At 41.8% G+C, this 25,243-nt stretch overlaps 1 protein-coding gene across 1 annotated transcript in view; it reads right to left on the bottom strand.

Annotated features, from left to right (window-relative positions):
• The window catches only part of LOC131251681 (GBF-interacting protein 1-like), a 38,932-nt gene extending 15,231 nt beyond the window's left edge, over positions 1 to 23,701 (bottom strand). Inside the window, exons 1-4 of the mRNA XM_058252561.1 lie at positions 23,339 to 23,701; positions 20,946 to 20,989; positions 19,963 to 20,089; positions 1,033 to 1,171 (exon numbers count right to left, since the gene is read on the bottom strand). Of these exons, the coding sequence (XP_058108544.1) occupies positions 1,033 to 1,171; positions 19,963 to 20,089; positions 20,946 to 20,989; positions 23,339 to 23,513 (485 nt within the window). The 5' untranslated portion in view covers positions 23,514 to 23,701. The remainder of the gene's footprint in view (positions 1 to 1,032; positions 1,172 to 19,962; positions 20,090 to 20,945; positions 20,990 to 23,338) is intronic.
• Positions 23,702 to 25,243: the final 1,542 nt, after the last annotated feature.

Raw genomic sequence — 25,243 nt, forward strand, 5'->3', positions numbered from 1 at the left:
TAAATGATAGATTGGAAGACGTTTTAGGATTAGCTGCCCTCCAAACATCAATCTGCCTCTTTTACCCTGGCTACACCTAGTGAACCGACCATCGAAGAGCTCACATAGACAATGTAAGAATCCCCAAATTCCACCCAGTACTAAACCTGAGCCCAACTAATACATGCGCACCCCAAAAGGGAATCATGCAGAGGGCATAAAGGGGTAGTAGCCAAACAAACAATTGAGAACCAGGTACACGAACACATACAATCTATCCATTTATCAGAAAAATATGTTTCAATCATCAGACCTTGTAGAAAAAACATATAATACATCATCTGCCTAAGCATGGACCTCTAATGTACAAAAAAAGATAACTGCACCCAACCTTGGTTACTAAGAAGCAGCTGCTATTCTTGAACCATTCGGAAAACGTGCTGTATCTCTTATCATATATAAAAAGAGTAGCCAAGGGTAAATTTTTGCATGCAATTAGTTTTTCCATAACAATCTAGTTAAAGCGGCTCTAACAACTTGGATGATTTAATCAAGTTAATGTATTCCATGTGTACAACTTCAGAGTGCCCAAGCATCTATGATTGGAATCCCAGAGTTGCAAATAACTCTCCCTTTTACAATGCTTCTCCTCCCATCTCTCCCACTGCACACAAGCCTCTCTCTCTGCACATGCATTGCATATGCCATATCAATGGCTGAATTCGATGACCCTCAGTCAAAATAAAGCCAATTATAGACAACATTAATCATTTTTTCATCTGAAAGAGGTGTGCACACAGGAAATATAGACAACACCAATGATGATTTAATTCTCCTTACAACTAATTTTTATATCCTTGGCCATTGGGGTCTGGAGGTAAGTTCCAGCAATTCAACAATGGTGCTAATCAAAATTAGGACATCAAAAGCGTCACACTGCAATTAACAGTATAAGAAAAAAATAACTTAGATTAAACACAGATTTTTCTTTGTACAGCGTACACAGAATAAAGATGACTTAATGATCCTATTAAAAAGAGAAGATCGTCATACCTCTTTGCAGGGACATTTGAAGCCACTTCCTCGTTGGAAGATGTTGAGCACTTAAGTAACACCGGCTTCGTAATTCCATTTATATTTTGATTAACTCTGTTGTCTCTCACAATACGGAATTCTTTGCTGACCCCTGAACCTGATCGCATCTAATCCATCAATTGGCTTGCTTATAAGATAATTTAAAAAATAATAATCATCATCATAGAATGCATTCTGACCATTGGGGTGTTCTCATGTACAAACAATATCCCATTGAAGAGATTGATCATTAGCAATCAATCGAGTTCCCAAGACATAGTAAGAAGATAATATCATGAATTTGAAAAATCACCATGTCATTTACTTAGTTTTTTTCAATCATGTGTACTTTCATTGCAGATATTAAATGCCATTTGTCAACTCCTCTTTCCAATTGTCAGAAATATAACTGATGTTAGCATGGCACGGCATCCCCTGCACCAACTCACAACAAAGCCCAAGTGCTCTTAACATATTGAATTACTCGTGTTCAGTTGTGAATGTTTATTTATGCTACTGGATTTATTTTTATTTTTATTTTTGAAACACGATGCTATTATTATAAGAGGCCAAAGCCAGAAAAAAAAAAAAACAATTTATGAAAGGGGGAAAAAAAATTCCTACAACTTCAAAATGCCTTCTCCCATTCCATTACATACATTTTAGCCATTTTGTATGCATCCTCTACCCGCCTACCTTGGTTCCTAAAGCATCTATTGTTCCTTTCTTCCCATAGGAACCAAATTCCAGTCAACAAAGATACTTGCCAACTTACCTTCCCCATTCCTCCGCCATGCCAGGACCAAGAAAAAATAAAAATAAAAATCTCCAATGTAGCTCAGCATTACCCAGGACACTCCAAAGGCTTCAAAGAAACTATCCCAACTCTGATTTGCAAACAAACAATGAATAAAAAGATGATCAATTGTCCCTTTGTTTTGCATACACATCAGCCATACATTCGGCAACACCATCCTTCTCTTTTGAAGACTACCTATGGTTATTTAACACCTTTTTCCTTCCCACTAGCCACACCAAAGCTAGCACTTTAGGGGGAGCCATGTAATGCCACACAAAAGTTTTTTTTGATAAGTACTGCAAATTCATTAACAGCTGAAAAAAACAACGTAACAACAGAACAAGAAAGAAAGAAGAGGGCCCGCTGAGATAGCAGACCACTCTTCTAGCAGAAAAAAGAAAAATTACAAGCGGAAAGATTAACTATATTAGAGGCCCATATGAAAATGAGATGTTGCACCCTTCTAACAGTGACCTCCACCGAATTGGAAACGTCACGAAAGCATCTGTTATTCCTTTCTTCCCAAATAGCCCACCAGACGGCCAGAAGAGACATTCTCCAAACCACAACAATATCCTTTCCCAGGGCCACACCATGCCAAGCTGCGAGCAGCTGATACGTCGAACGCGGAAAAGACCACTTCACCGCAAACGTAGAGAGCACCACTGACCAAACCTTCTGGAAGAACGAACAATAGATGAACAAATGATCGGTCGATTCTTCATTTTCCAGGCAACAAAGACAAATGTTAGGAATAATCATTCCCCTTTTCCTTAGGTTATCCACCGTAAGAACCTTCCGTCTTCCCACTAGCCATCCGAAAGCAGAAATCTTCGGAAGCACTTTGTATTTCCACACCCTTGCTAACATTGCCTCTTTGAAAATACCAGAATTTTTACTTGAACACAAATAGAGGGACTTAACAGAAAAAAGACCCTTCCTGTCAGGGCTCCAAATCAGCCCATCTTCTTGAGTAGTACTGGGCTGCACTTTTCCAATTTGTTGGAGGGCCACAAAGTCGTCTAGTTCCCAGTCATGGAGATTTCTTCTGCAAGGGGGGTGCCAGATAATTTCATTACCAATCAACGAAAAACAGTCAGCTACCACTATGGAACGGTTGGGCGCCAAACGATAAATGGAAGGAAATTCCTCCCTCAAAGTCGAAGAACCAATCCAAATATCTTCCCAAAATCTGATCTTGTCTCCTTTGCCTAACGAGTGCCCGATCTTATTGCGAACGTCCTGGCTTGAGGTAAGCACCCCTTTCCATAAGGACGAGGCTCTATAGAAAGAGGAATCCTTGGACCATCTCCCGTCTGCCGAGCGGCCATATTTACTTTTAATAAGGTTATTCCAAAGTGCCACTTCTTCAGTCCCAAGTCTCCACCACCACTTACCTAAAAGCGCATTGTTCATCCCTTTGAGATTTCTTACTCCCACCCTGCCTTCTTGCACTTGCTGGCACACTTTATTCCAATGAAGCAAGTGAAATTTCTTCTTTCCCTCCAACCCATGCCAAAGAAAGTCCCTTCTCAGCTTCTCAAGGATCGCACTTATCTTCGCCGGGCATTTAAAGAGAGACATAAAGTATAGAGGGAGATTTGAAAGAGCCGATTTAATCAAGGTGAGATGTCCTCCTAAAGATAAATATCTGCATTTCCATCTGGCGAAGTAGGATTCAAACCTTTCGATTACTTTATCCCATAAGGCCGCCGGAGGCTTGCCAACACAAAGCGGGAGACCAAGAAAAGCAGTCGGAAGCGTGCCCGTGGCACACCCGAAGAACTCGGCGAACTGTTTGGATTCCGACGCGTCCAAGTTGACCCCGAACAGTCTAGACTTAGAGAGATTCACTTTTAGGCCCGAAACCGCTTTGAAGCAGCGTATGGAGGTGCGAAGATTGCTGACTTTCGTAGCGTCGGCCTCGCAAAAAAGGAGGGTGTCATCTGCAAATTGAATGTGGGAGATAGGGGAGTCCATGCCTTTCACCTTAAACCCACCAATAGTACCTTGTTCCTGACCTTTGCGTAACATGCTTGAAAGGGCCTCTCCCACGATCAAGAAGAGAAAGGGAGAGAGAGGGTCACCTTGACGTAAACCCCTTGAGCTCTTGAAAAAGCCTTTAGGGGAGCCGTTGAGGATAATCGAAAAATAGGCTGACCAAATACATTCCTTCATCCACCAAATCCACTTCGGCCCAAAACCCATCCTGTGAAGCATATGCTAGAGGAATTGCCAATCCACCCAATCATACGCCTTCTCTAAATCAAGCTTGCATAAGAGACCTTTATTTCCTGAAATTTGAGCAAAATGGAGGCATTCGGTAGCTATAAGAGCCGAATCTATGATTTGTCTGCCTGGGATGAAAGCACTTTGGTTATAGGATATAACTTTATCTAGCACCCCTGTGAGGCGAGAAGCCAGCACTCTAGCCAGAATTTTGTAGGGCCCTCCGAGAAGGCTAATCGGCCTATAGTCTTGCAGTGAATCCGCACCACGAGATTTTGGAATTAGCGCAATAAAAGTGGCCCCCATCGATCTAGACAGCTTGCCTGTCTGGAAAAAGTCTTTGAAGAAAGCCATCAAATCCTCCTTTAGAACCTCCCAAAAGAACTGAAAAAAAGAGCACGGAAAACCATCGGGGCCAGGAGCTTTATCTCCCCCCAACGCCTGAACTGCCAACTTTACCTCATCAACTAAGAACTCCAATTCGAGAGACCCCGCATCCTACTCTGAAATTCGCTGAAATGAAAGGAAGTCCAGAGTCGGCCTGACCCAGTCTTCTGCATGGAGCAAGTTACTAAAGAAAGAAATGGCCTCCTCTGAAATTCTATTTTTCTCTTCTATTCTCTGACCATTAACCATAATAGAAGAAATATTGTTTAATCTTGCTCGCGCACTCGCCAATGAGTGAAAATACTTCGTGTTTTTGTCCCCTTCCTTGATCCACTTGCTTCTGGCTTTTTGCCTCCACGAGATCTCGTCTTCGATTACCCTTGCTGAGAACTCCTGAATGAGCTTTACGCGTCTGGACCTCATAGAGCTATCAGCCCCCCTGATTTCAGTCGCAGAATCGATGGATTGAATCCCAAGGAGAATGGCTTCCATTTCTTCCTTCTCTGAAGCTCCTCCTCCTTCCAAACTTTAATCCTCTCTTTCAACATGATCAACTTTTTGCTCAATCTATACCTGGCGGAGCCCTCGACCTGAACCCCTTCCACCAATCTGAGATAAGTTGCTGGAACCCCTCTATCTGTAGCCAAGACACATCAAATCTGAATGGTTTCGGCCACCAATTTTCCTCCTCCATTGATAGAATGATAGGACTGTGGTCAGAAGTCGGGCGAGGCAGCGCCGATTGAGAAAAAAGAGGAAATTCTTCTATCCATTCCCCTGACAGCAGGAATCTATAGAACCAAGCCAAAGAAGGGACCTCTCTATGGTTGGACCAAGTGAATCTTGATCCGATCAGGGGAGGATCCACCAGCGCCTGAGACTCGATCCACTCAGAGAAAGAAAGCATGGCTGAAGAGACTCTGCCGGCTTTGGAATTCTCATCTACGTATCTAGTGATGTTGAAATCGCCTCCGATGCAGCAGGGACCGTCAAAGCCCTCCTTAATAGAGGTCAGTTCCTCCTAGAATGCCGACCTACAATCTGAGTGATTGGGACCATACATCGAGCAGATGAGACAGGAGAAACCCAACCCTGCCTGTCTGAGAATAACCGCAACCGAAAAAACACCAACCCAGCTGCGCTCCAAAGACCACTGAGACGAATTCCAAGCAACCAAAACACCCCCCGCACTACTTGTAGCATTTAACGCCACCTATTTCGCATTTGGTTCCTTCCAAAGAGTGCCCATAAGGAAATTATTGAAGACCTGAACTTTAGTTTCCTGAAGACATTATATCAGCTCTACACCTGCCAATTGAATTTTTTATTAGACTCCTCTTCTTAGACCCAACCCCTCTAACATTCCAAGAGAGAATAATCATCTATGAAACTGATCTCCCCCGTCGCCCTCCTCCGGGCCTTCCCAACGTAATCTCGGTGCAACTGAACAAGCTCGACAGGAGACTCTGGAGTTCTCTGTTTCTAGCTGACTTCGAAGAGTGAATCCTTGGAGATTTTATTGTTTTCAGGGGCCGGCCTCGCGTCTCGATACAATGAAACAGAGCTATAAAATCCTCTGGGTGATCTCCGAAAGCGAGCCCCAAGGATCTCCCAACACGACCCAGCGCATCCCTTATCCACCTCTTATCCTGAATAGAGTCCACAAGCTTCTCCCTCTGCTCTTCCGATAGCATAATATTCTTCGCATCTAGAGGCGGGGACCCCATCCTGACCTGAAGGGGTTCTGCTTCAATAATACCTTCTCCTTCGTGGTCCTGAAATAAAGCTAGCAGGGCTGAATCTGAACGAGTCTCTGAGTGATGAACCGAACTAGGAGAACCGCAAGTCAAGTTTTCGGCTACATCTGAATAGGAGGAAGCAGTATCTAGATCGTCTATTATTCCGCCCCCCAACGCTGCCATGTGGCGAGACAAGAATTCGGGATCGAAGGAACCTTTCGACAATAGGTCTTCAGCTACCTGGTTAGAGCTAATTTGTACCGACGAAATTCTATGAGCAGAGAAGGTGGCTTCGTTGCACAACGAATCAGGAAGAAGAGATCGACCCGACAGAACATTTACCGTAATAGGAAGGTTCACGTTTAGATGACTCAGGGACAGAGTTTCCTGAGAAATCACCTGTAAGGTAGCATCTGTCCCTGCCGAATAGAGCCGAACCTCCCGATATGGTCCATCTGTCCGCATAAGAGGGATGATCGCGCCACGTGTCTCCGAAGCTGTAAAGGTCCCACATGTCTTCAAGCTTGCCGTCTCACACCTGGGGAGAGGGTCTTTATCCCTCGGACAGGAGAGCGAGGGAAGAGGGCTATTATCCACCGGAGTTCTCCACGTGTCACTAGAAGGGAGAGAACTGTCGACCTCCCTATCGATGTTGACATCCGTAGCTCTAACGCCACTGCACCTCTGCTCTCTGTCTCTTTCTTCTGCCGCCACGTAGCACTCGACTTCCTTTCTTTGATGACAGTTGTCCTGACGGACAGACGTAAGTCCAACGACGCACGTTTCCTCTGTAAGCTGCTGTTTCGGTAGGCCTGGGGAGTACCCGAGACGTACTCCTTCCCTTGCTGGAACAGCAGCAGCCAGAGGCTGACATCTCTCTTTCGACCTCCAAAGGTCCCCCCACCTCGAAATGGGTGAATGCTTGGCCTCGCGTTGAACTGGGAGAAACACCTCACTTTGATCCACCGAAGCTTGGATACTGGGAGGAATAGGCATTCCTTTCCTTCTACGAACTCTAGCTCGAGCCACTCCCATTTCATCCCCCGACGACATCTTTTGATCCAACTCTATGAGTTGCCCCAAATTTCCATATGCTAAATTGAAAAAATCCTCGTTCCAAAGCTCCAGAGGAATCGACCAGATTAATATCCACACCTCTTCGAAACCGAACATTGAAAATTCTTCCCGAGTTTGAATCTCAACGATCGGACTATCCTTATGAATACCTCAAGCCATGATTAGGAGATCCAGATTATATTCTGGACTCATCCTAATCCATAGTTCGTTGAAACCAATTGGATTAATAGAGTAGTAGGAACCCGGTGCTCTGACGCACTCCTCCAACCACTTGCGAACTTGGGGAAGGGAGGCTCCGTCCTTGGTGATGGCAACCACGGAATCCTGAAGCGCAACTCTCGCTTTAGCATAATCTGTCGAATTGACAGAAATACCCACATGCACACCAGCCTTTTTCGAAGGCTTATGCGCTGCCTCTGCCTCCTCTCTCTCCACCTCACAAGACAAAGCTCCACCTCCTTTGTTGAGCAGAATCTCTTTGAAGGAAATAGATCCATGCTAGAACGTAGGGCCTTTGTGACTACTCCTGAGCTGAACCTGATTCAAGGATGGCCGTATGGGCCTGTTACCTGGCTTAAATCGAAGCTTTGGGCCGAATCTCGCTTTCTGAACTCACATTTTGGCCCCCCCAAAACTCACACCATGTAACGATTTAATCGCCTCCCTTAGTTCCTCCTCCGAGCTCATTCCGACTAAAGCAAACCCCCTGTACGCTCTAGTTGCCTTAGATCTAGGCATCACAACATCCATCACAATCCCGACCCTACCGAATACCCTTTCAAAGTTAAGGGGGAACCGCCAGATAGTCATTAACAAAGAGAGTGGGATAGCTATCCAGACTTCTATTCTTCGGAGCAACTTTTCCTTTCGATCCTTTTTTAGCAACTGTGATCCATTCTTCCCGGGAGACTTCACTGACCGGATAAGCAATGATTTCTTTCCCATTTCATTTTGACACCCCTCCTGGATCGGGATCGTCAACCCCTACCTTCTCCATTCCCAGGGAGACCTCCACCGCTACGCTCATCCACGCTCATCCACCACTACTCTCCTCACCGCTATGCTTGTCCGATGCACGAATAGCCTTGGCAGCCTAACTGAGGTTTGGGTTGCGGGAACTTCTGTGGAGATTCGCACACAAAAGTTGTGTTCTAAGATCATCTATCCAATGAAGCCTCCAAAATAAACAAGGATTTAACCAAAAATTTACACAATTTTGCTTTAACCCACACCATTGAATCCTCCTCTCCCATAAATATCCTAGCCAATCGAGGAAAAATATCTTGAAGTGGTTTATCTCTTAACCAAATATCCTCCCAAGAGTGAATAACTTGTCCAACCCCCAACGAAAATGTTATCCCCTCTTTAAATTTATCTCTCAAGCCGGATATTGCTCTCCAAACCCCCAATTATGTATAGGAAGAAGAAGCTCTAGCCAAAGATTTTCTTTCTCAACTCTGAAACACCATAGCCATTTCCCCATAAATGTAGAATTCATGAGCCCCAAATTACTAATCCCCACACCGCCCTCTTGAATTGGCTTACACACCGCTTCCCCTTTCACTAAGTGAAATGTATGCTTCTCTTCCGCTCATTGCTAAAGAAAATCCCTTCAGATTTTGACCAAACCATCCAACACCGGTTTTGGGCTTTTGAGTAAGGCATAAAGTAAACTAGAAGGTTGGACATAGCCGCCTTTATCAACATCAATCTTCCCCCTAAGACATGTGCCTTCTTTCCCAACTCGATAATTTTCTTTCAAATCTTCCCACCACCTTCTCCCACAAGTGGTTAGCTATCTTTCCTACACATAGTGGAAGACCTAAGGTAAGTTGAAGGAAAAGAAGCCGACTGAGACCCAAGTATAGATGCATATTCCTTCAATTCACTTTCAAATAAATGGGGATCCCTAGCACTTCACACTTGCTTATATTCACTTTTAGATATTTTCCTCAAATTATCCACCTTGCTTGCATTCGCATCACAAAATAGAATAGTATCATCCACATATTGTAATAGTGGCATTTGAAATTTTGAGTCATCGACCTTGAAGCCTTCTATAAGATTTACTTCCACGCCTCTGTAAACCATTCTATTTAAAGCCTCCATCACAACCACAAATAAATATGGGGATGGTGGATCCCCTTGCCTCAAGTCCCTTGAATTTGAAAAGAAGCCTTTTGAAGAACCATTCACCAACACAAAAAACCTAGCCGACTTGACACAAGCCTACATCTAGTTTCTTCATTTCTAACCACATCCCACACGATTTAACTTGTAATTGAGGAAATCCAAATGCATGTGATCATATGCCTTTTCTATAACCAACTTACAAACAATTCCATCCTTCTTTCCTTTGCAACAAGAATCAATAACCTCATGAGCAATCAAAGCACTATCCACATTCTGTCGCCGCAACACAATAGCCCCTTGTGAATTGGAGATCACGCCCAACAAGACCGCTCATAATCTTGAAGCCGATATTTTTTATAAGATTATAAGGGCTTACAAGCAAGCTTATAGGTCAAAATCCCACAAACTCTATGCACCTTCTTTTTTGGAATCAGAGCGATAAATGTAACACCCAACTTACTTGTTATCTTTCTACTATCATGAAAATCATTAACAAACGCACTTAAATCATCTTTGACCAATTCCCAAAATTCTTGAAAGCTATAGGAAATTTGTCTAGCCTAGGCACTTCATCCCTCCCTAACTTTTCAACAACCCCGTTAATATACTCAATTGAAAACAACCTTTCCAAAGCTTCTGCCTTCTCCCTTAAAATTGCCTTCGACCAATTCCCAAAGCTTCGACCGAACCCAATCTTCACTTGACAATAAGTTCTTGTAGAATCCCACTATGGCTTCACATGCCTTCTCTCTCTCCTCTACCCTCACTCCCTCCACCTCTACACTTTTGACTTTATTAACTTTTGCCCAAGTAGTAGCCATTGCGTGGAAAAATTGGGTATGTTTATCCCCTTCTTTAAGCCAAGTTGCTCCAAGCCTTTGTCTCCATTTTATCACATCCTCCCTTAGCATTGCACTATATTTCGCATTATAGACCTCCCACCATGCCAACTCCTCTTCCAACAACTCCCCTACCTCTTCTTTAATATCTAATGTTTGTATTTTTGTAACATTGCAAGTAGCTCCGCTTGAAATAAACAAAAGACCGCATAACCTTGAACCACCATAGAGGACCACCAGTTTTTTATCAAATCTATAAAACCTCCTATCTCCAACCAAACCCATTCAATCTGAAAGGACGCGGACCTCAATTTTCCTCTTCCACCTCCAATATTTATTTATTTTTAAGGGTTATTGAAATTATATTAGAGCAAAGAGCAAAACAAAGCAAAAAAGAAAAACATCGCTAAAATGTTGAGTTGGCGATCCAACTACAACACAAATATATATATATATTATTATTATTATTATTACTATTGAGCTTGTCCATGTTAGAGGCCCGCTCAACAATTAGGGATGTCACCCTATGGGAAATGATTTCCGCCGACCTACTCTCATTGAGAAAGCATCTGCCATTTCTTCCCTCCCAAACTAACCACCATATGGCAAGTAGGGACATCCTTCACATCATCGTCCTTTCTCTACCCAAACTCACCCAAGCCAAGCTCACAAAAGATCGCTCGTTGATGCCGGAAGAGACCACAAAACACCGAAACAACTCAACGAGTTTGACTAGATTGTCCCAATAAACTGGCAATGAACAAACAGATGGTCGACCGTTTATCCATCACCCATACAACACAAACAAACATTTGGAAGGACCATTGCTTGTTTCCAAAGGTCATCAATTGTCAATACCGTATTTCGAACCAACCAACCGAAAACTGCAACCTTTGGCAAGACAGGATAATGCCAAACATGCTTGGTGATCGATTCTTCAGTTACTGAAGATGTCTTGCTAATATAGTCATAAAAGGAGTGAACCAAGAAGGAGGAGCTTGATTTGTGACAACGCCAAAACAATCTATGGATGAACTGTTCAGACGACATAGATGAATGTGATTCATAAGTGTCACAAACTCTTCTATTCCCTCATCACTCATATGTCTTCTGCAAGGAGGTTCCCAAACTAATACCGCTACAAAGGAAAAGCAATTGGAGACAAGGATGGACGAGTTCGGGGCTAGATGGTAAATTCTCATGAACTCGGATTTCAACAAAGAATCTCCCACCCATACATCTTCCCAAAAATGTATCATATCCCCGCTACCAAGAGAAAAACTAACACCTCCAGTAAACGTTGCCTTCACCGACATGACATCTTTCCATAAGGTCGAGGCTGTATATAGAGAGAAATGGATTCTCTCGTCTACCAACCATCTACCGTACAACCATACTTAGCTTTTATCACCTCTTTACAAAGTGCCCCATCTTCCTACCCAAATCTCCAAAGCCACTTCCCTAGAAGCGCCATGTTCATACTTTGAGATCTTTTTTTTATACATGCACCACCTTCTTCAAAGGGTTTACACACCTCATTCCAGCCCGAGAGGTGAAATTTCCTTTTTTCCTCCATACTATGCCATAAGAAATCACACCGCAGTTTGTCCGTAGTGTCCACAACCGATGTCGAGCACCTGAATATCGACATGAATAGAGAGAGAGATTCGAAAGGGCAGCCTTAATAAGCATGATGCAGCCCCCTAACGATAAATATCAGCTTTTGCATCTAGCCGAATGATATTCAAATCTCTCAACGACCTTATCCCAAAGATATTTAGGTAGCATACTAGTGCAAAGGGGATGTGATCTGATATTATTGGGATGTGATCTAATACTAGTCTTGGAAGACCACTTTAATAGGAAGGAAATTTCCACCTCCAATATTATTGGGATGTGATCTGATACTACTCTTGGAAGACCACTTTAATAGGAAAGAGGAAATTTCAACTCCACTACCTCTTCTTTAATATCTAATTTTAGTATTTTTGTAACACTTCAGGTAGCTCCACTTGAAATAAAGAGAGGACTGCCTATAGATGACCACCAGTTTTGTTTAATCAAATCCTTGAAACCTCCTATCTTCAACCAAGCCCAATCAAATCTGAAAGGACGTGGGCCCCAATTTTCCTCTTCCACCAATATTATTGGGATGTGATTTGATACTAATCTTGGAAGACCACTTTAGTGGGCAAGAGGAAATTTCTCTCCCCAATCTAAAGACATCAAAAACCAATCCAACCTTGATTTGACAACCTATTTTTGACCATTTGACCATGTGAATCTTATGTCTCCCATAGGTAAATCTATCAACTCATTTTTCACAATCCGGTTCAAAATTCTTTCATGCTATAAGTGGTTTATCTCCCGCTGGATTTTTCAAACACAAACCTCACCGTGTTGCATCTAGACACCACGGTAACTAGCATTTGTGACAACTCTCATCTAGATCTTTCCAAAACATTTCTCTTCAATTCGGAATATTTAGACCATACACCAACATGAATACCCACCAAAATCTTGCCCCCTAGTTGTCCTTCATTGCCCATATATTTTCATTCTAAATAGTCAAAATGCCCCCAGTTGAACCTTCCACATTCAATGCCACCCTTTTTTCTTTTCTTTTTGCTACCCCTCCAGATTGAATTAATTATATGTCGATCCATATCTTGCAATTTTGTTTCTTGTAACATCATTACCTCTGCCTTAAATCTTTTACACATTTTTAATTTGTCCTCTCTTTTTAGGAGACAGGGACCATACACTGACGTGAATACCCACCAAAATCCTGACACCACCTCCTCCATTACCCATATATTTTCATTTGAAATTATCAAAATGCCCCCTATTAAACCTTCCTCATTCAATGCCACCCATTTCTTTTCGTTACCCTTCCAAATTGAATCAATTATCCACTAATCTATATCTTAAAACATTGTTTCCTATAACACCACTATCTCTACTTCAAATCTTTTACACACATTTTTAATTTGTTCCCCAACCCTCTTACATTCCAACTTAGTCTTTATGAAGAAACCCTTCCCACTTTCTCATCACTCCTTGTCCTTAGAGATTCTCGAGCCAAATAATTTATTCCCAAAGATAACCTCATAAGTTCTTTGTTACCTTTCCCATTTTTTGCACGGACTATCATGCATTTCCATCGTTGATTATCTCCCTTTCTTCAATAAATTCAAATAGCACTTTATAGTTCTCCTCTCTGTCCCAAAAGGATACCCCCCCCCCCCCCAAAAAATGCAACCACTCTGCCCAATACATCTTTCACTCTAGCCATTACACGTGCCATCGGAACTCCCACGCCCCCACCCCACCCCCAAAAAAAAAAAAAAAAATCTAGAAACAAATCTTTGCTACTAACCTCTCACCATTTTGGCTCCCAGGGTCTGTTTCAACACATTCCAACATCGTCGCCATTGTTTGGATAACCTTCTCTTGTAAGCGCCATTCTTCCATTGCCCTTGCTACCCCGTTGACCCCTAAATCCTATAACTAATGACAGTTTGAATCTTCTTAAGGCTTGGGTACCCCTGATAGACCACAATCACCATTTCATTTGCTCAATTTGCATCCTAAGTTAAAAGGGCTTTCCTCTAAAGAATGACCTCGCTCGCCGCTTGAGACTGTTGATGGGTTGCCGCCTTGATCCTCTAGGGGAGGACCCTGGCCTACTTTGAAACTCGCCTTCGCGATTCCACTTCAAAAGAGATTATAATTGGTGTTTAAATGAAAAACCATTATGTGACATTCTTCTAATTCTTGGACATCTGAGACTAAAAACAAAGTTTCTGCTCGTGACGGCTCTTCCACACATGCAAAAGATTTAAATCTCCATCAGTTATCAACTGTGAATCACCACGTGGCGCAACCTCATCCACCATTGTTGGCCATGCGTCCTCCTCCCTGCGGTTGCATTTAATACCACTAACGCATCCAGTTCTGGAGCCTCCCCTTCTCCTCTCGATTCAACGCATGGCACATGTAGCTGTCAAACATCAGTTGGCCCCCCCGGCCACCTTTACACATGTTGCTTTCTCATTCGATTATGCCCCACCTACCAAAGCCAACCAATCAACTCTCTCCATGCCATCTACTCCTGGTCTAGCATTCCGCAAAAGACCCAGAGCACACGTTTTGTACTCTATCATCGTCAATTGCCTGCTCTGCAATTACCAACTCTTCGACAACAGCTCTTTTCATGCCATTAGAAGGGTTATGTTGGAGACGGTCAGAGTCCACTTCATACTTCCTTCTAATTCCTATACTATCCGGATCCAGAGTCAATCTTCTCCGACCACAACATCTATCACCTCCGCACCGACTAATGCAGGACAATTAACCACTTGCTCTAAAATCTCGAATTAATAAAGCATGGCGAATTAATCCATTTATCTCATAGCTCAGGCCCCACATCCATGGGTTAGGTCATCGGCTGAACCCTCCTCGTGAGCCCCAAATCACATGGGTTCCACCTCACACGAGCAGCCCACCTCGAGTGTGCCCCTGCGTCCCACAAGCCACCCCACTCGAGCCCAGTGTGAAAATGCCCATGCATTACCGACTACTGCCTTTTGTGCTTGATGCATATTCTCATGAACCTCAACATCTTACAATCTATAGACTCTAGACCAATCTCCACAACCTCCCCTAAACACAACTCAACTTCCTCGAACAATCCATAGCTCCAAAGGGAGCTCCCATATAACCACGATTCTACCCACCCAAACATTGACCAATCTTCCCATTGCTGAATCATTCCATTTCTAAATAGGTCATTGGCAAGGAAGAACTTCTCCACATCTACCTATGGATGCAACGAAGCCCATCACCTCTATATCAAGCATCAGCTTGATTACTCTGTCAACTTCTTATATACTATAGTTTCCCTATATCGAATTGCTTGTTTCTTCCTACAATGTTCCAACTCTGATCAAGAAGACAAAGCTCCGTTTGAAGGACTCCCAAGCCGTCTACACGATCATCGGGTGGACTTTCACTATCTCTCCCTCCCTTGTTTTTTCTTTCCAGACCCATTTCATCTTCTAAGATTGAGATTCCTCTCGTTCTCCGCCTCTATTTCATCTTCCTTCCGCAGATTGGGAACTATCGACATCGTGTCCTTGTATGATTTTCCTTCTTTTAGTCTGTTGTCTCTCTCATGCAGATTATCTTCACGGAACTCTTTGATTTCTCTCTTAAAATCCCCCCTTGTTTGCTTTTTACACCTGCAATCTGCTTTGCTTTTCCTTTGTTGATGCAAACATCAGTGGTGCACCCTATAGAGTGTACCAGAGGAGATGGCGTCGCCGACAGATTACCGGAGTGGAGTTGATGTGGATGGACGTTGGGTCCATCGGACCCATTTTCTGACGCGCTACGAGTGCAAGAGCGGCATGACCGCACCTTGACCATAGACTCATGGGTCAGATTTCACACCCTACCACACGGGTGTTTTAGTTTTAGGCGTTTTTGTTCTTTTTTCTTGTTTCGAAGGTTTTATTGCACTTTCTTTATTTTTTTTTCGTCTTTATGTTCTTTTTCTTGTTTTAAGGGCCTTTAGTGCACTTTTATTTTTACATAGCTTATATATACATTGTGAGAAACTCTATTTTCATTATTATTGAATGAATAAAAATTCATCTCTTTTCTTCCTCTTTATTCAAGAATTAGGATTTCAGGACGGGCCCTTGAGTGTTGAGGATTCCACCCCGATTTCAGGTTTCGTCCTTTCTATATCTTTTGAGGTGTAGGAAAATGTAAGAACCATCCTCCTTTTCTTTTGATGACAAAAGGACCCGTACTTTCTTCATCTCGAACCCTTTGTTCTTCGCCCCTTTCATTCCTCTAGATACCCAATTTCTAATTTAAACGGAAAAAAGAGAAGGTTAGTCAGTAGAATCAGATCCAAACTTGACCGTGGGCTGACTTATGCTAGATCTGGGATTTCCACATATCCCTAGGTCCTCCTTTTTTACTGTTTACGTGATCTTATGCTAAGGGGCATGATCCTGACGGAATAACCTCATCTTTGTGTTGAGATTTACCTAATCCCTTTGATTGGAAATGGTTAATTAATTGGTGTATTTATTTGAACATTCTTTAACCTGATTATACATGCATCTAGGGTTAGGTCATCATATGTCCCTGCATCACCTGCTTATCTCCTCTGGTCAATATCTCGCCACATTCACCGGTACTTTCCTTCCCATGCGAACTCCATTAATGGAGTTGACGACGTCCAACAGCTCTTCCATTTCCTTCATTCGAAGGAAGGCAAAGCCCCTTGCTTCTTTAGTTCCCTTCTTTTTAGGAATAATTACTACTATAACTCCCCTAGAGTCCCCAAAAACATCCTTAAAAGTTGTCTGATCCCAATCTTCAGAAAATTTGTCTACAAATGCAGTCAGAAACTCTTGCAAATTTCGACCAACATACCTCCTTTGGCGATCCTCCTTCCAAATACCCTTTCAAGTTACCATGACCCATTCTCCATCTTCTGCTGATTTCCTACCATGGTCGACCTTTGAAACGAGATTTACTTCTTCATCGACAGCCAATCTCTCTTAACTTTCCACAGTTCATTCAATGTTCTCAATCTCCTTTTCATGCATCCTCACTTCGGCGCTGTCACATTTTCCAGTTCTGAATGACAAGACCCTTCTCTATTTCGATCTCCCTTTCGAGCAAGACGACGAGATTTCACGAGTATGACCTCACCACCTCCCACCAATGATTCATCCTCCTCACCCACCATTTCTCCAGCTATAAGCTTCTCTCCATCGTGCATGTTCACCATACATGAATGTTTGCTTAATTATCTATTCTACTCAAGGTATCCCAAATCGGTTACGTATCGGCCGTAACGGCCGATACGTAACGGTAATGGTGGGACCCGTTACGCGATACAGGGTCGAAACGGCCGTTATGGATTTCTGTGACCGTAACGGCCGTTACGGGGCCGTTACGGGCCATAACGGCCGTTATGGACCCGTAACGGCTGTTACAGGCTCTGAAAAAAAAAAACAAAAAACAAAAAAAAAACAAAAAAAAACCTACCTTTTTTTCCTTTCTTTTCTTCTTCTTCTTCTTCTTCTTCTTCTCGAGCAGCTGCGGCTGCGGCTGCTTCCTGTTCTTCTTCTTCTTCTTCCTCTCTCTCTCTCTCACACACTCTCTCTCTCTCAATCTCTTCTTTCCCCCTTTCCCTCTTTTTTTCTTTTCTTTCTTTCCCTCTTTTTTTCTTTTCGTTTCCCTCTCCATTTTTATTTTTTTTGCAGCAGCTGACTGCTGTAGGTACGTGTCACGCAAAGACGAGCGCTGACACTCCTCGAGCTCCGAGTTGTACGAACGGTTCAAAGGAGATCAAAGTTATATGGGCTCCACAGTGATGTATTTATTACATCTAAACCGTTCACCTATTTTCAAAGATCATTTTAGAGCACCAGCCAAAAAATGAATTATATCCAGAGATCATCTGGACCACACCAAAAATAGCAGCAGGGATAATGATTTTCACAGTTAAATAATTTGTAGGGCGCACGGTAACGTTTATTTTCCATCCAATCAGATCAGACCCGAGTGGGCCCCACCATAATATATATTTTTTATCCATATCGTCCATCCATTTTGCCACGTCATTTTAAGTCAGGATTCAAAAAATTAGTAATATCCAAATCTCAGGTGGACCACACCATAGGAAATAGTGGTTATAGAATGCTCACCATTAAAAATTTCCTAAAGTCCACTGTAATGTTTATTTTCAATCTAACCTATTAATTGGGTCACATTGACGTCGATGAAAGGAAAACACACATGTCAACTTGATCTAAAACTTTTCTAGCCCCCAATAAATTTTTAACGGTGAACGTTTAATTATTATTGTTTCTTACGGTGCAATCCACCCGAGCTTTGGATGTGCCTCATTTTTGGGCTCATGCCCTAAAATTATTTGGCAAAATGGATGGATGGTGTAGATATAACACATTCATCACGGGTGAGGCCCAAAAAACTTTGACACGTGTGCTACACTTTACATCCGAGTCCCTCCTAATTCAAGCCTTAAAAAATTGTACACGAGACATATATTAACTTGAAATTTGACAATTAAATTATATGGACTGCAATTGCTAACTCACAATGCCAAAATCAAATTATTTGAATAGTTTTAATTGTTAATTTGTGAACTTTTATTTTTTAAAATAGGGCCTTTTGATTTTTTATTTTTTTTTTAATGATTCACTATCCAATAAATGTCTACCAATTTGTAAGTGGGATAATGACAATAAATGGCATGAATTTGAGGCTGCTTTGGAGAATAAATTGGTCCTCCAAGCCAGCCCCAAATTGGCAACGCCATCTACCTGAATTTAATTTCATTTTTTTAAAGAACTATTGGGAGAAATGATATCAAGATGTTAAGTATATAAATTACATATTTAAAAAATTAAATATATGAATTTTGTAGTCATATTCAAGTTATCTGGTTAAAAAATTAATCAGACAGTCCGATACAACTTCTCACCAAAGAGTGGACCGTTACACCACCATAAACATGCTCCAATTTATAAATGAATGCATATTTGGAATGCTTAGAATATTCTGGATTTAATCCATATTTTTTCATAATTTTTTTGCAAAAAAAAAAAAATTTGCGCCGTTACGGGCCGTTACGCCCCCGTATCGCCGTTACGCCCCCGTATCCGTATCGGTTTCGGAGGGCACCATTACGCCAACCGATACCGATACGAGACACCTTGTTTCTACTGCATGTCTGTTTAGTTATCTATTCTACCAGATGTTTGTTTAAAACCATGCACTTCAAATAATATATCATGCTTCCAAAATTAAAAAGAAAAACCCACATAATATTCCCAACCTATGGATTTTAATGAACAAAAAAAACTACAATGCATGTTGGATGGATAATATACATCAAAGATAAACCATCCTAGCCAATAAAATCAAACTGGCCAATACCGCAAACATTTCTACCAGTACCAACGATAAGGTATAATACGAATTCCTAGTTTTATTCCATTGAAAAATAAATTATGCTGCAACGTGCTCTTTTTGAAATGCAAATAGATGAAGGATAAGCATGAAGTACGGACAGAAATGTCATCATTTCCAACTTGCCGGAAACAGGCAGCAATGCTTCAAAACAAACTAGGCCAAGCCGACTCATAAATCTAGACCCTTTTTTCATGGTATAAATACCCAACTGTTTTTGGTTCGAGCCTGTAACTCAAAGGTAGATAAGCATGTTTCAACATTGAGCATTGGGTTCAAGCCCAGGTGGCCCAGCTTACCAATCCCAGAAAAAAATCCCAATCATTAGTACGCTCCAAAAGGAAATTTAGAGAGAACAAATTATCTTTTTATGAAGTTTTCAGAACTGAAACAAATTAGCTTTTTATGAAGTTTCAGAACTGAACTCTTAACAATTGGATCATTTGTGCCATGAAACAATGGAGAAAAATAAGTAGCAAAAAAAAAAGCATGATTTCAAGTCTATTTATATTTTTATCATCCTCTTCGATTACATGAATTAATGATTCCCTTAAAATTCTGCAGATAAGAAATAATGAAATCACTAGTTCTTTCCATTATTAGTTCATTGCAACACAAAAATGGGTCTTTTTCTCTCTTTTTAAGAGATGCAAGTAACCAGTCATGTAAGAATTTGCATTACCACGTAAAGGGTTCTGGGAATAGCCTCCTCTCCAAGCATTTCGATCCCACAATGTCCGAGGCTTGGTCCCTTGTCTTGTATCCTCCACACGTTTTCTTGATTCTGTAGAAACCTTGTAGCTTGTATTCTGAGGACACAAATAGACAGTTACGATCAAAATGTTAGAAAAGAGAAACATCCTCCAACATTATTGATATCTATTATCAAACAATTAAAATGAGTAAAGGACTTAAAAACAACTAAACTTCGAAATTTGGCAATTGAAAATTTCTAATCACCAAGGAGATCTAAAGTACCATAATTAATTCTAATAAAAAATCATGAACCTTCTAATAGAAGGTCTTCACAATTTATTAAGAGCAGGATCCTTTCATAGATCAAAGATCTAAAATTAAAAATCCACTTCACTGCTAAGATAGAGTTCTGTGAAGAGTCTGAAGACACTGAAACTGAAATGTTTGGTTGCCATAAGCAAAGCTTTTGACCGATCTGCCAAAGAGGGAAAAGGGAATTGCTCTTTGAAGTGTCCACATGAAAAGGAAAAGAAAATGAAAACTATCTCCTACGAGTGGGATTAAAGGCTTAAACAGGAGCTGTGAGAAGAAAAGTATTGCAACAAACAAACTAGCAGGGAGGATTTTGTAATTGGTGAACCACACGCACATTGGATTTCATGTTAAGGCAATAGTACACTAGCATAAATAAAATAATAAAATTGTTTCTTTATAAGAGGAATTACATGATATTCAAACAAAGGAACAATCACTGTTTTCTATGCCAATCACATTGATTTCACTTGCTGTATGGGATGGTATAGAAACCGCAGCCCATGCCAAGGAGCATTTCCTACCCCGAATCGTGGTTGTGGCCAAAAGAGGAAGTTTCTGTTCTTATCTGGACCTCAGGAACCACAAAGGCTCGAGGCTAAACAGAATACACAGAACCCATAATCTAGAAACCAAGCAAGGCCATACAGAGGATACCTCTTTTTTCTTGTCTCTTTTCCTCCTCACCTCATGAAATGGATCTGCAAGGAAGCAGAGCATTAGGATAAATGGAAATTTTAACTCCAGGAACATTTTACATCATATCAGAGTCATTCTCGTCATCATCAGCATAGCCTTGACCCAGCTAAAATGTTACATCATAAAAATATTTTAGCAACACTGTAGGAGCAATAATAAGCTAAAACTTTGACATTGGACGGAGAGCATCCATTACCAGAAGAAACTTACACAAGAAGCATCCTCAGCAATCAGAGGTAATAGCCAATAGAGATGACAAATACCATGAGACGTCCATGGAACAATACTCATTGCAAACTCCTTCAGAGATGGACACATGAGTAGACAACACAAAAATCACCTTTCATCAGCAGGGCCACCATGGATCAGCACAGCACAAAAAATCCCATGTATCAGATGAACTTAACCATTGAAGTTTCATTAGGACGTTAGAAGAGAACACTTCCAATAGTCAGCATTAAGGAGGAATGGCTGAGGAATTGTGGATTAGAGGGACTGTGGAAACATCCAATCCATACATGTGGAGTGTGACCCATCCATGGTTTGATCATGTAGCATTGTGCCACATGTTCAAATTCAGTGCATCATAGCAGGTAGGGAAATTGATACATTTTTGCTCATGTTAGAAATTCCTACTGAATATATACATATTCACTAATGTCACCTGTCCAGTAAGTTCCCTAGGATCAAAAGGGTGCTTACATTGATCATCTTGTTAAAGAGAACATAGTGACATTAACAGAAAATTGGCAGCCCCAGGAACTCTTTCCCTCCGCCTGCTAATTATGTGCTGTCAACAGGTCCCCACTGCCCAGCCTGGGTAGAAAGGGAGGGTTGATGTCAGCTGGTCACCAAGCTTTGCCAAACAATTATGAGAATTCCTAGGGAAACAGGATCCATAAAGCCAATCCAATATATGATACAAGGCTATGATAATGACGATGATTTGAGGCAGCTGGAAACAGAAGACTGGAGACCCATTGTGAATCTGGAAGTGAAGACACCTCAGCGATCAAGAGCACAAGGTTTTTCAACCAATGATTAAACTTGCCAAAACCAATTGGACCTGGTTTCAAACAAGAACTCAACTCCAAGCCTTCAAATGGAACTCATGGAAGTGACCAACATCTTCCGTTCTTAAAAACGAAAATGGCACAAAATAAACAAAGGGGCCTACAAATGCATCCCTATGGATCAAGGTCTGTACCTAGACATTCAAACATATGCATGTGGTACACATTGATGGATCCATAGCATTCATCATGTTGGGCCACATGAAGGATCTATGGCTTGAAAGTCATACTAACCTAGCCATCTAATCATCATCCTACAGACACTAAAGGGCAGAAAACAGGTAAAGGTCCACATCAACCAATCTATTTTGTTCCAGTGGCTATGATCATCAAAACAGTCTGATATTTTTGGTCTATGTTCATCTACTGAATCTGAATGACACATCCTATGGATGGTGAGGATCTCATTCAAGTTTTCCATGCGTGGGTGTTTAGGTTTCCAACAAAACAAAAGCTCATTCAAGTTTTCCATGTGGGGGTGTTTAGGTTTCCAACAGAACAAAAGCACACAACTTCAAATGGTGAATAATTCTGACAACAAAAAGTAAAAAAAAAATTACACAAATCTTGCTTGTTAAAAATCAGTATTTACTGAGTGAAACCAATCAACAAAATCCAAAAGGTACAGTACTAGCCTCCCATATCATGGGCCCAACTTTGGCTGGAGGATAGCCCAAAATTCGCACTAGGAAGGCAATACTAACCACCCAATTGGCTTCCATCAAAAAGATAGTAAGAAGCCAAAAGCCCAAACTTAGCAGCCAAAATCAGATAGTTAACATCATCTGGCCAGTATGAACTTCAAGCAACGCTCCGACCACAATGGAGCCCGCAGTTTGGAAGGTCCAAATTTCCATGCATGTATATCATGTGTACAGTCGAAGAGTTTTAGCACCCTTGTGTACACAAACAAGTCAACCATCAGACGTCCAAATTTAGCAGCCAAAATTAGATGGTTAAAATCGTCCAATCACTGGCATTAACCCAAAATACAACAAACCCACTTCATAAAGCAAGTGACTGAATACGGCTAACCTAGTAAAAACAAGCAGAGGATAAATTCAATGGTCTAAATCTAACAGACAAAATCAGATGGTTAAAATCCAATCAACAAGGTCTTAGGAATGCTTGAGGCCCACAATTTCGAAGTTCCAAAATCAGTGTGCATGTTGCAGAGTGTACAGCAAATGAACCACAGCGCCCAAGTCTCATAAAATCAAAAACTCAAATAAAAAGGGCGCAAAAATAATCACGGATTAAAAAAGTAAAAAATCTGACCTTGATTTAGCAATTTCTGTGCGGTCTCGTTGGGATCCATGTTGGACTCTTTGAGCATCACATAGATATCAGCATCGGAGTGGTTGCCGACAATCTCTTTGATCGATTGGATGGTTTTACGGACACGGGCTGATGTGATTTGTGGTGAACCGTCCGATCTCGGACCAGACACCATCTCAAGAAGGAGAAGAAGACGGAGAGATTGAAAGGAAATCAGACAGACAGAGAGAGAGAGAGAGAGAGAGAGAGAGAGAGAGAGAGATAAACCCTGGAAAGGGTTTTTTGGGAGCGAGATCCAAACAATCGGAGATGAATGAAAGAGGAAGAAAAGAGAGGGAAAGGGAAAAAAAGGTTTGGAAACGAGGGTTTTGAAATCCGTTTGCTGAACTTTTATACCCTCACCGAACGAGGAGAGCTTTGAAATTCCTATCTCGAGGACAAGAGGAATCACAGTGATTCGCTGCATCTTCAAGCGCCATATACAGACGCACCACATATACTGACTTGAAGGATTCGTGAGAGATCCTGAACGTCTGTGCGGTGGGATCCATTGTGAAACTTTCCAAAATAGAAAATTTCCACTGTTCCATTCATATGGTGGACCGGATGAGCATCGAGAAATGGACGGTTGTAAAAATGGTAATGGATGGTCTACATTTAACGTGTCTTTTTAATCACCTTACGAGTGTTTCAGCTTGATCTTTACGATAGGGGCATGCACTATTGGTCCCTTGTGATGGACGTTGGGTGCCCATCACACGTGTGTTAAATTCCACGTGTGAGGTTTGTGCTTGGAGCTTATAAACGTCGCGTCAGGAGTTGGCACTCCTTCAAGCCCACGAGGACTGCATAGTGACCTTGCCAGTAGCGACTCTGTGGGCCCCATCATGATGTATGTATTTTATCCACACTGTGGATCCATTTTTAAAGCTATTTTTATGGTATTATCCAAAAACTTAGTTAGATCCAACTCTCAGGTGGACCACACCACAGGAAACAGTGTTGATCAAACGCCTATTGGTCACTCATACCTGGGCTCGCTGTAATGTCGTTTGTCATCCAACCTGTTGATTAGGTCAATCTGAACTAGATGAAGGGAAAACACAAATATCAGATTCATCAAAAACTTGTATGGCCCTCGACAGGTTTTTAATTGTGGGCGCTCAATAACCACTGTATCCTATGGTGTGGTCCACCTAAGACTTAGATCTACCTCAAATTTACATTTATACCCTAATATGATCTTAAAAAATGGATGGATGGAGCCGATAAATCACATACAACGTGGTGGGGCCCACAGAGCTTTTTACAAGCACCGACCGGTACTGAGGTTGGTGGCCGCTTTCACCGCGGAATCCAAATCGGTGCACTTAAAAGGGGTACTCGGACTCGGACCCGGACCCTGCAGTGACCCTTCCAGTCCCCGAGCTTACAGAGGTTGGTATGATCGGTGTTGTGACCCCACAATGATTTGTGTGTTTTATCCAAGCCGTCCATCGATTTTTCCAGCTCATTTAAGGACACTATCCCAAAAATGAGGTAGATCCAAATCTCAAGTGGACCACACTACAGGAAACAGTAGTGATTGAATATCCACCGTTAAAAACTTCTCTGGGACTAAAGTTTTGGATTAAGCTGATATAATGATATTTGTATTTTACCTCCATCCAGATCCTTGTGGTCTAATCAACGGTCTGGATGGTAAATAAACATTACAGTGGGCTCTAGTAACTTTTTAACGGTGAGCATTCAATCACCACTGTTTTCATGTGGTGTGGTCCACCTTAGATTTATATCCGCCTATTTTTGGGCTCTTGCCCTAAAATGATCTGTAAGAACAGAGGGATGGTGTGGATAAAACACCTATATCTAGGTGGGGCCCACAGGCTTTTCCAGCACCTCCCT

Source organism: Magnolia sinica, chromosome 7 (assembly GCF_029962835.1).
Source record: "Magnolia sinica isolate HGM2019 chromosome 7, MsV1, whole genome shotgun sequence".
Taxonomy (NCBI): Eukaryota; Viridiplantae; Streptophyta; class Magnoliopsida; order Magnoliales; family Magnoliaceae; genus Magnolia; species Magnolia sinica.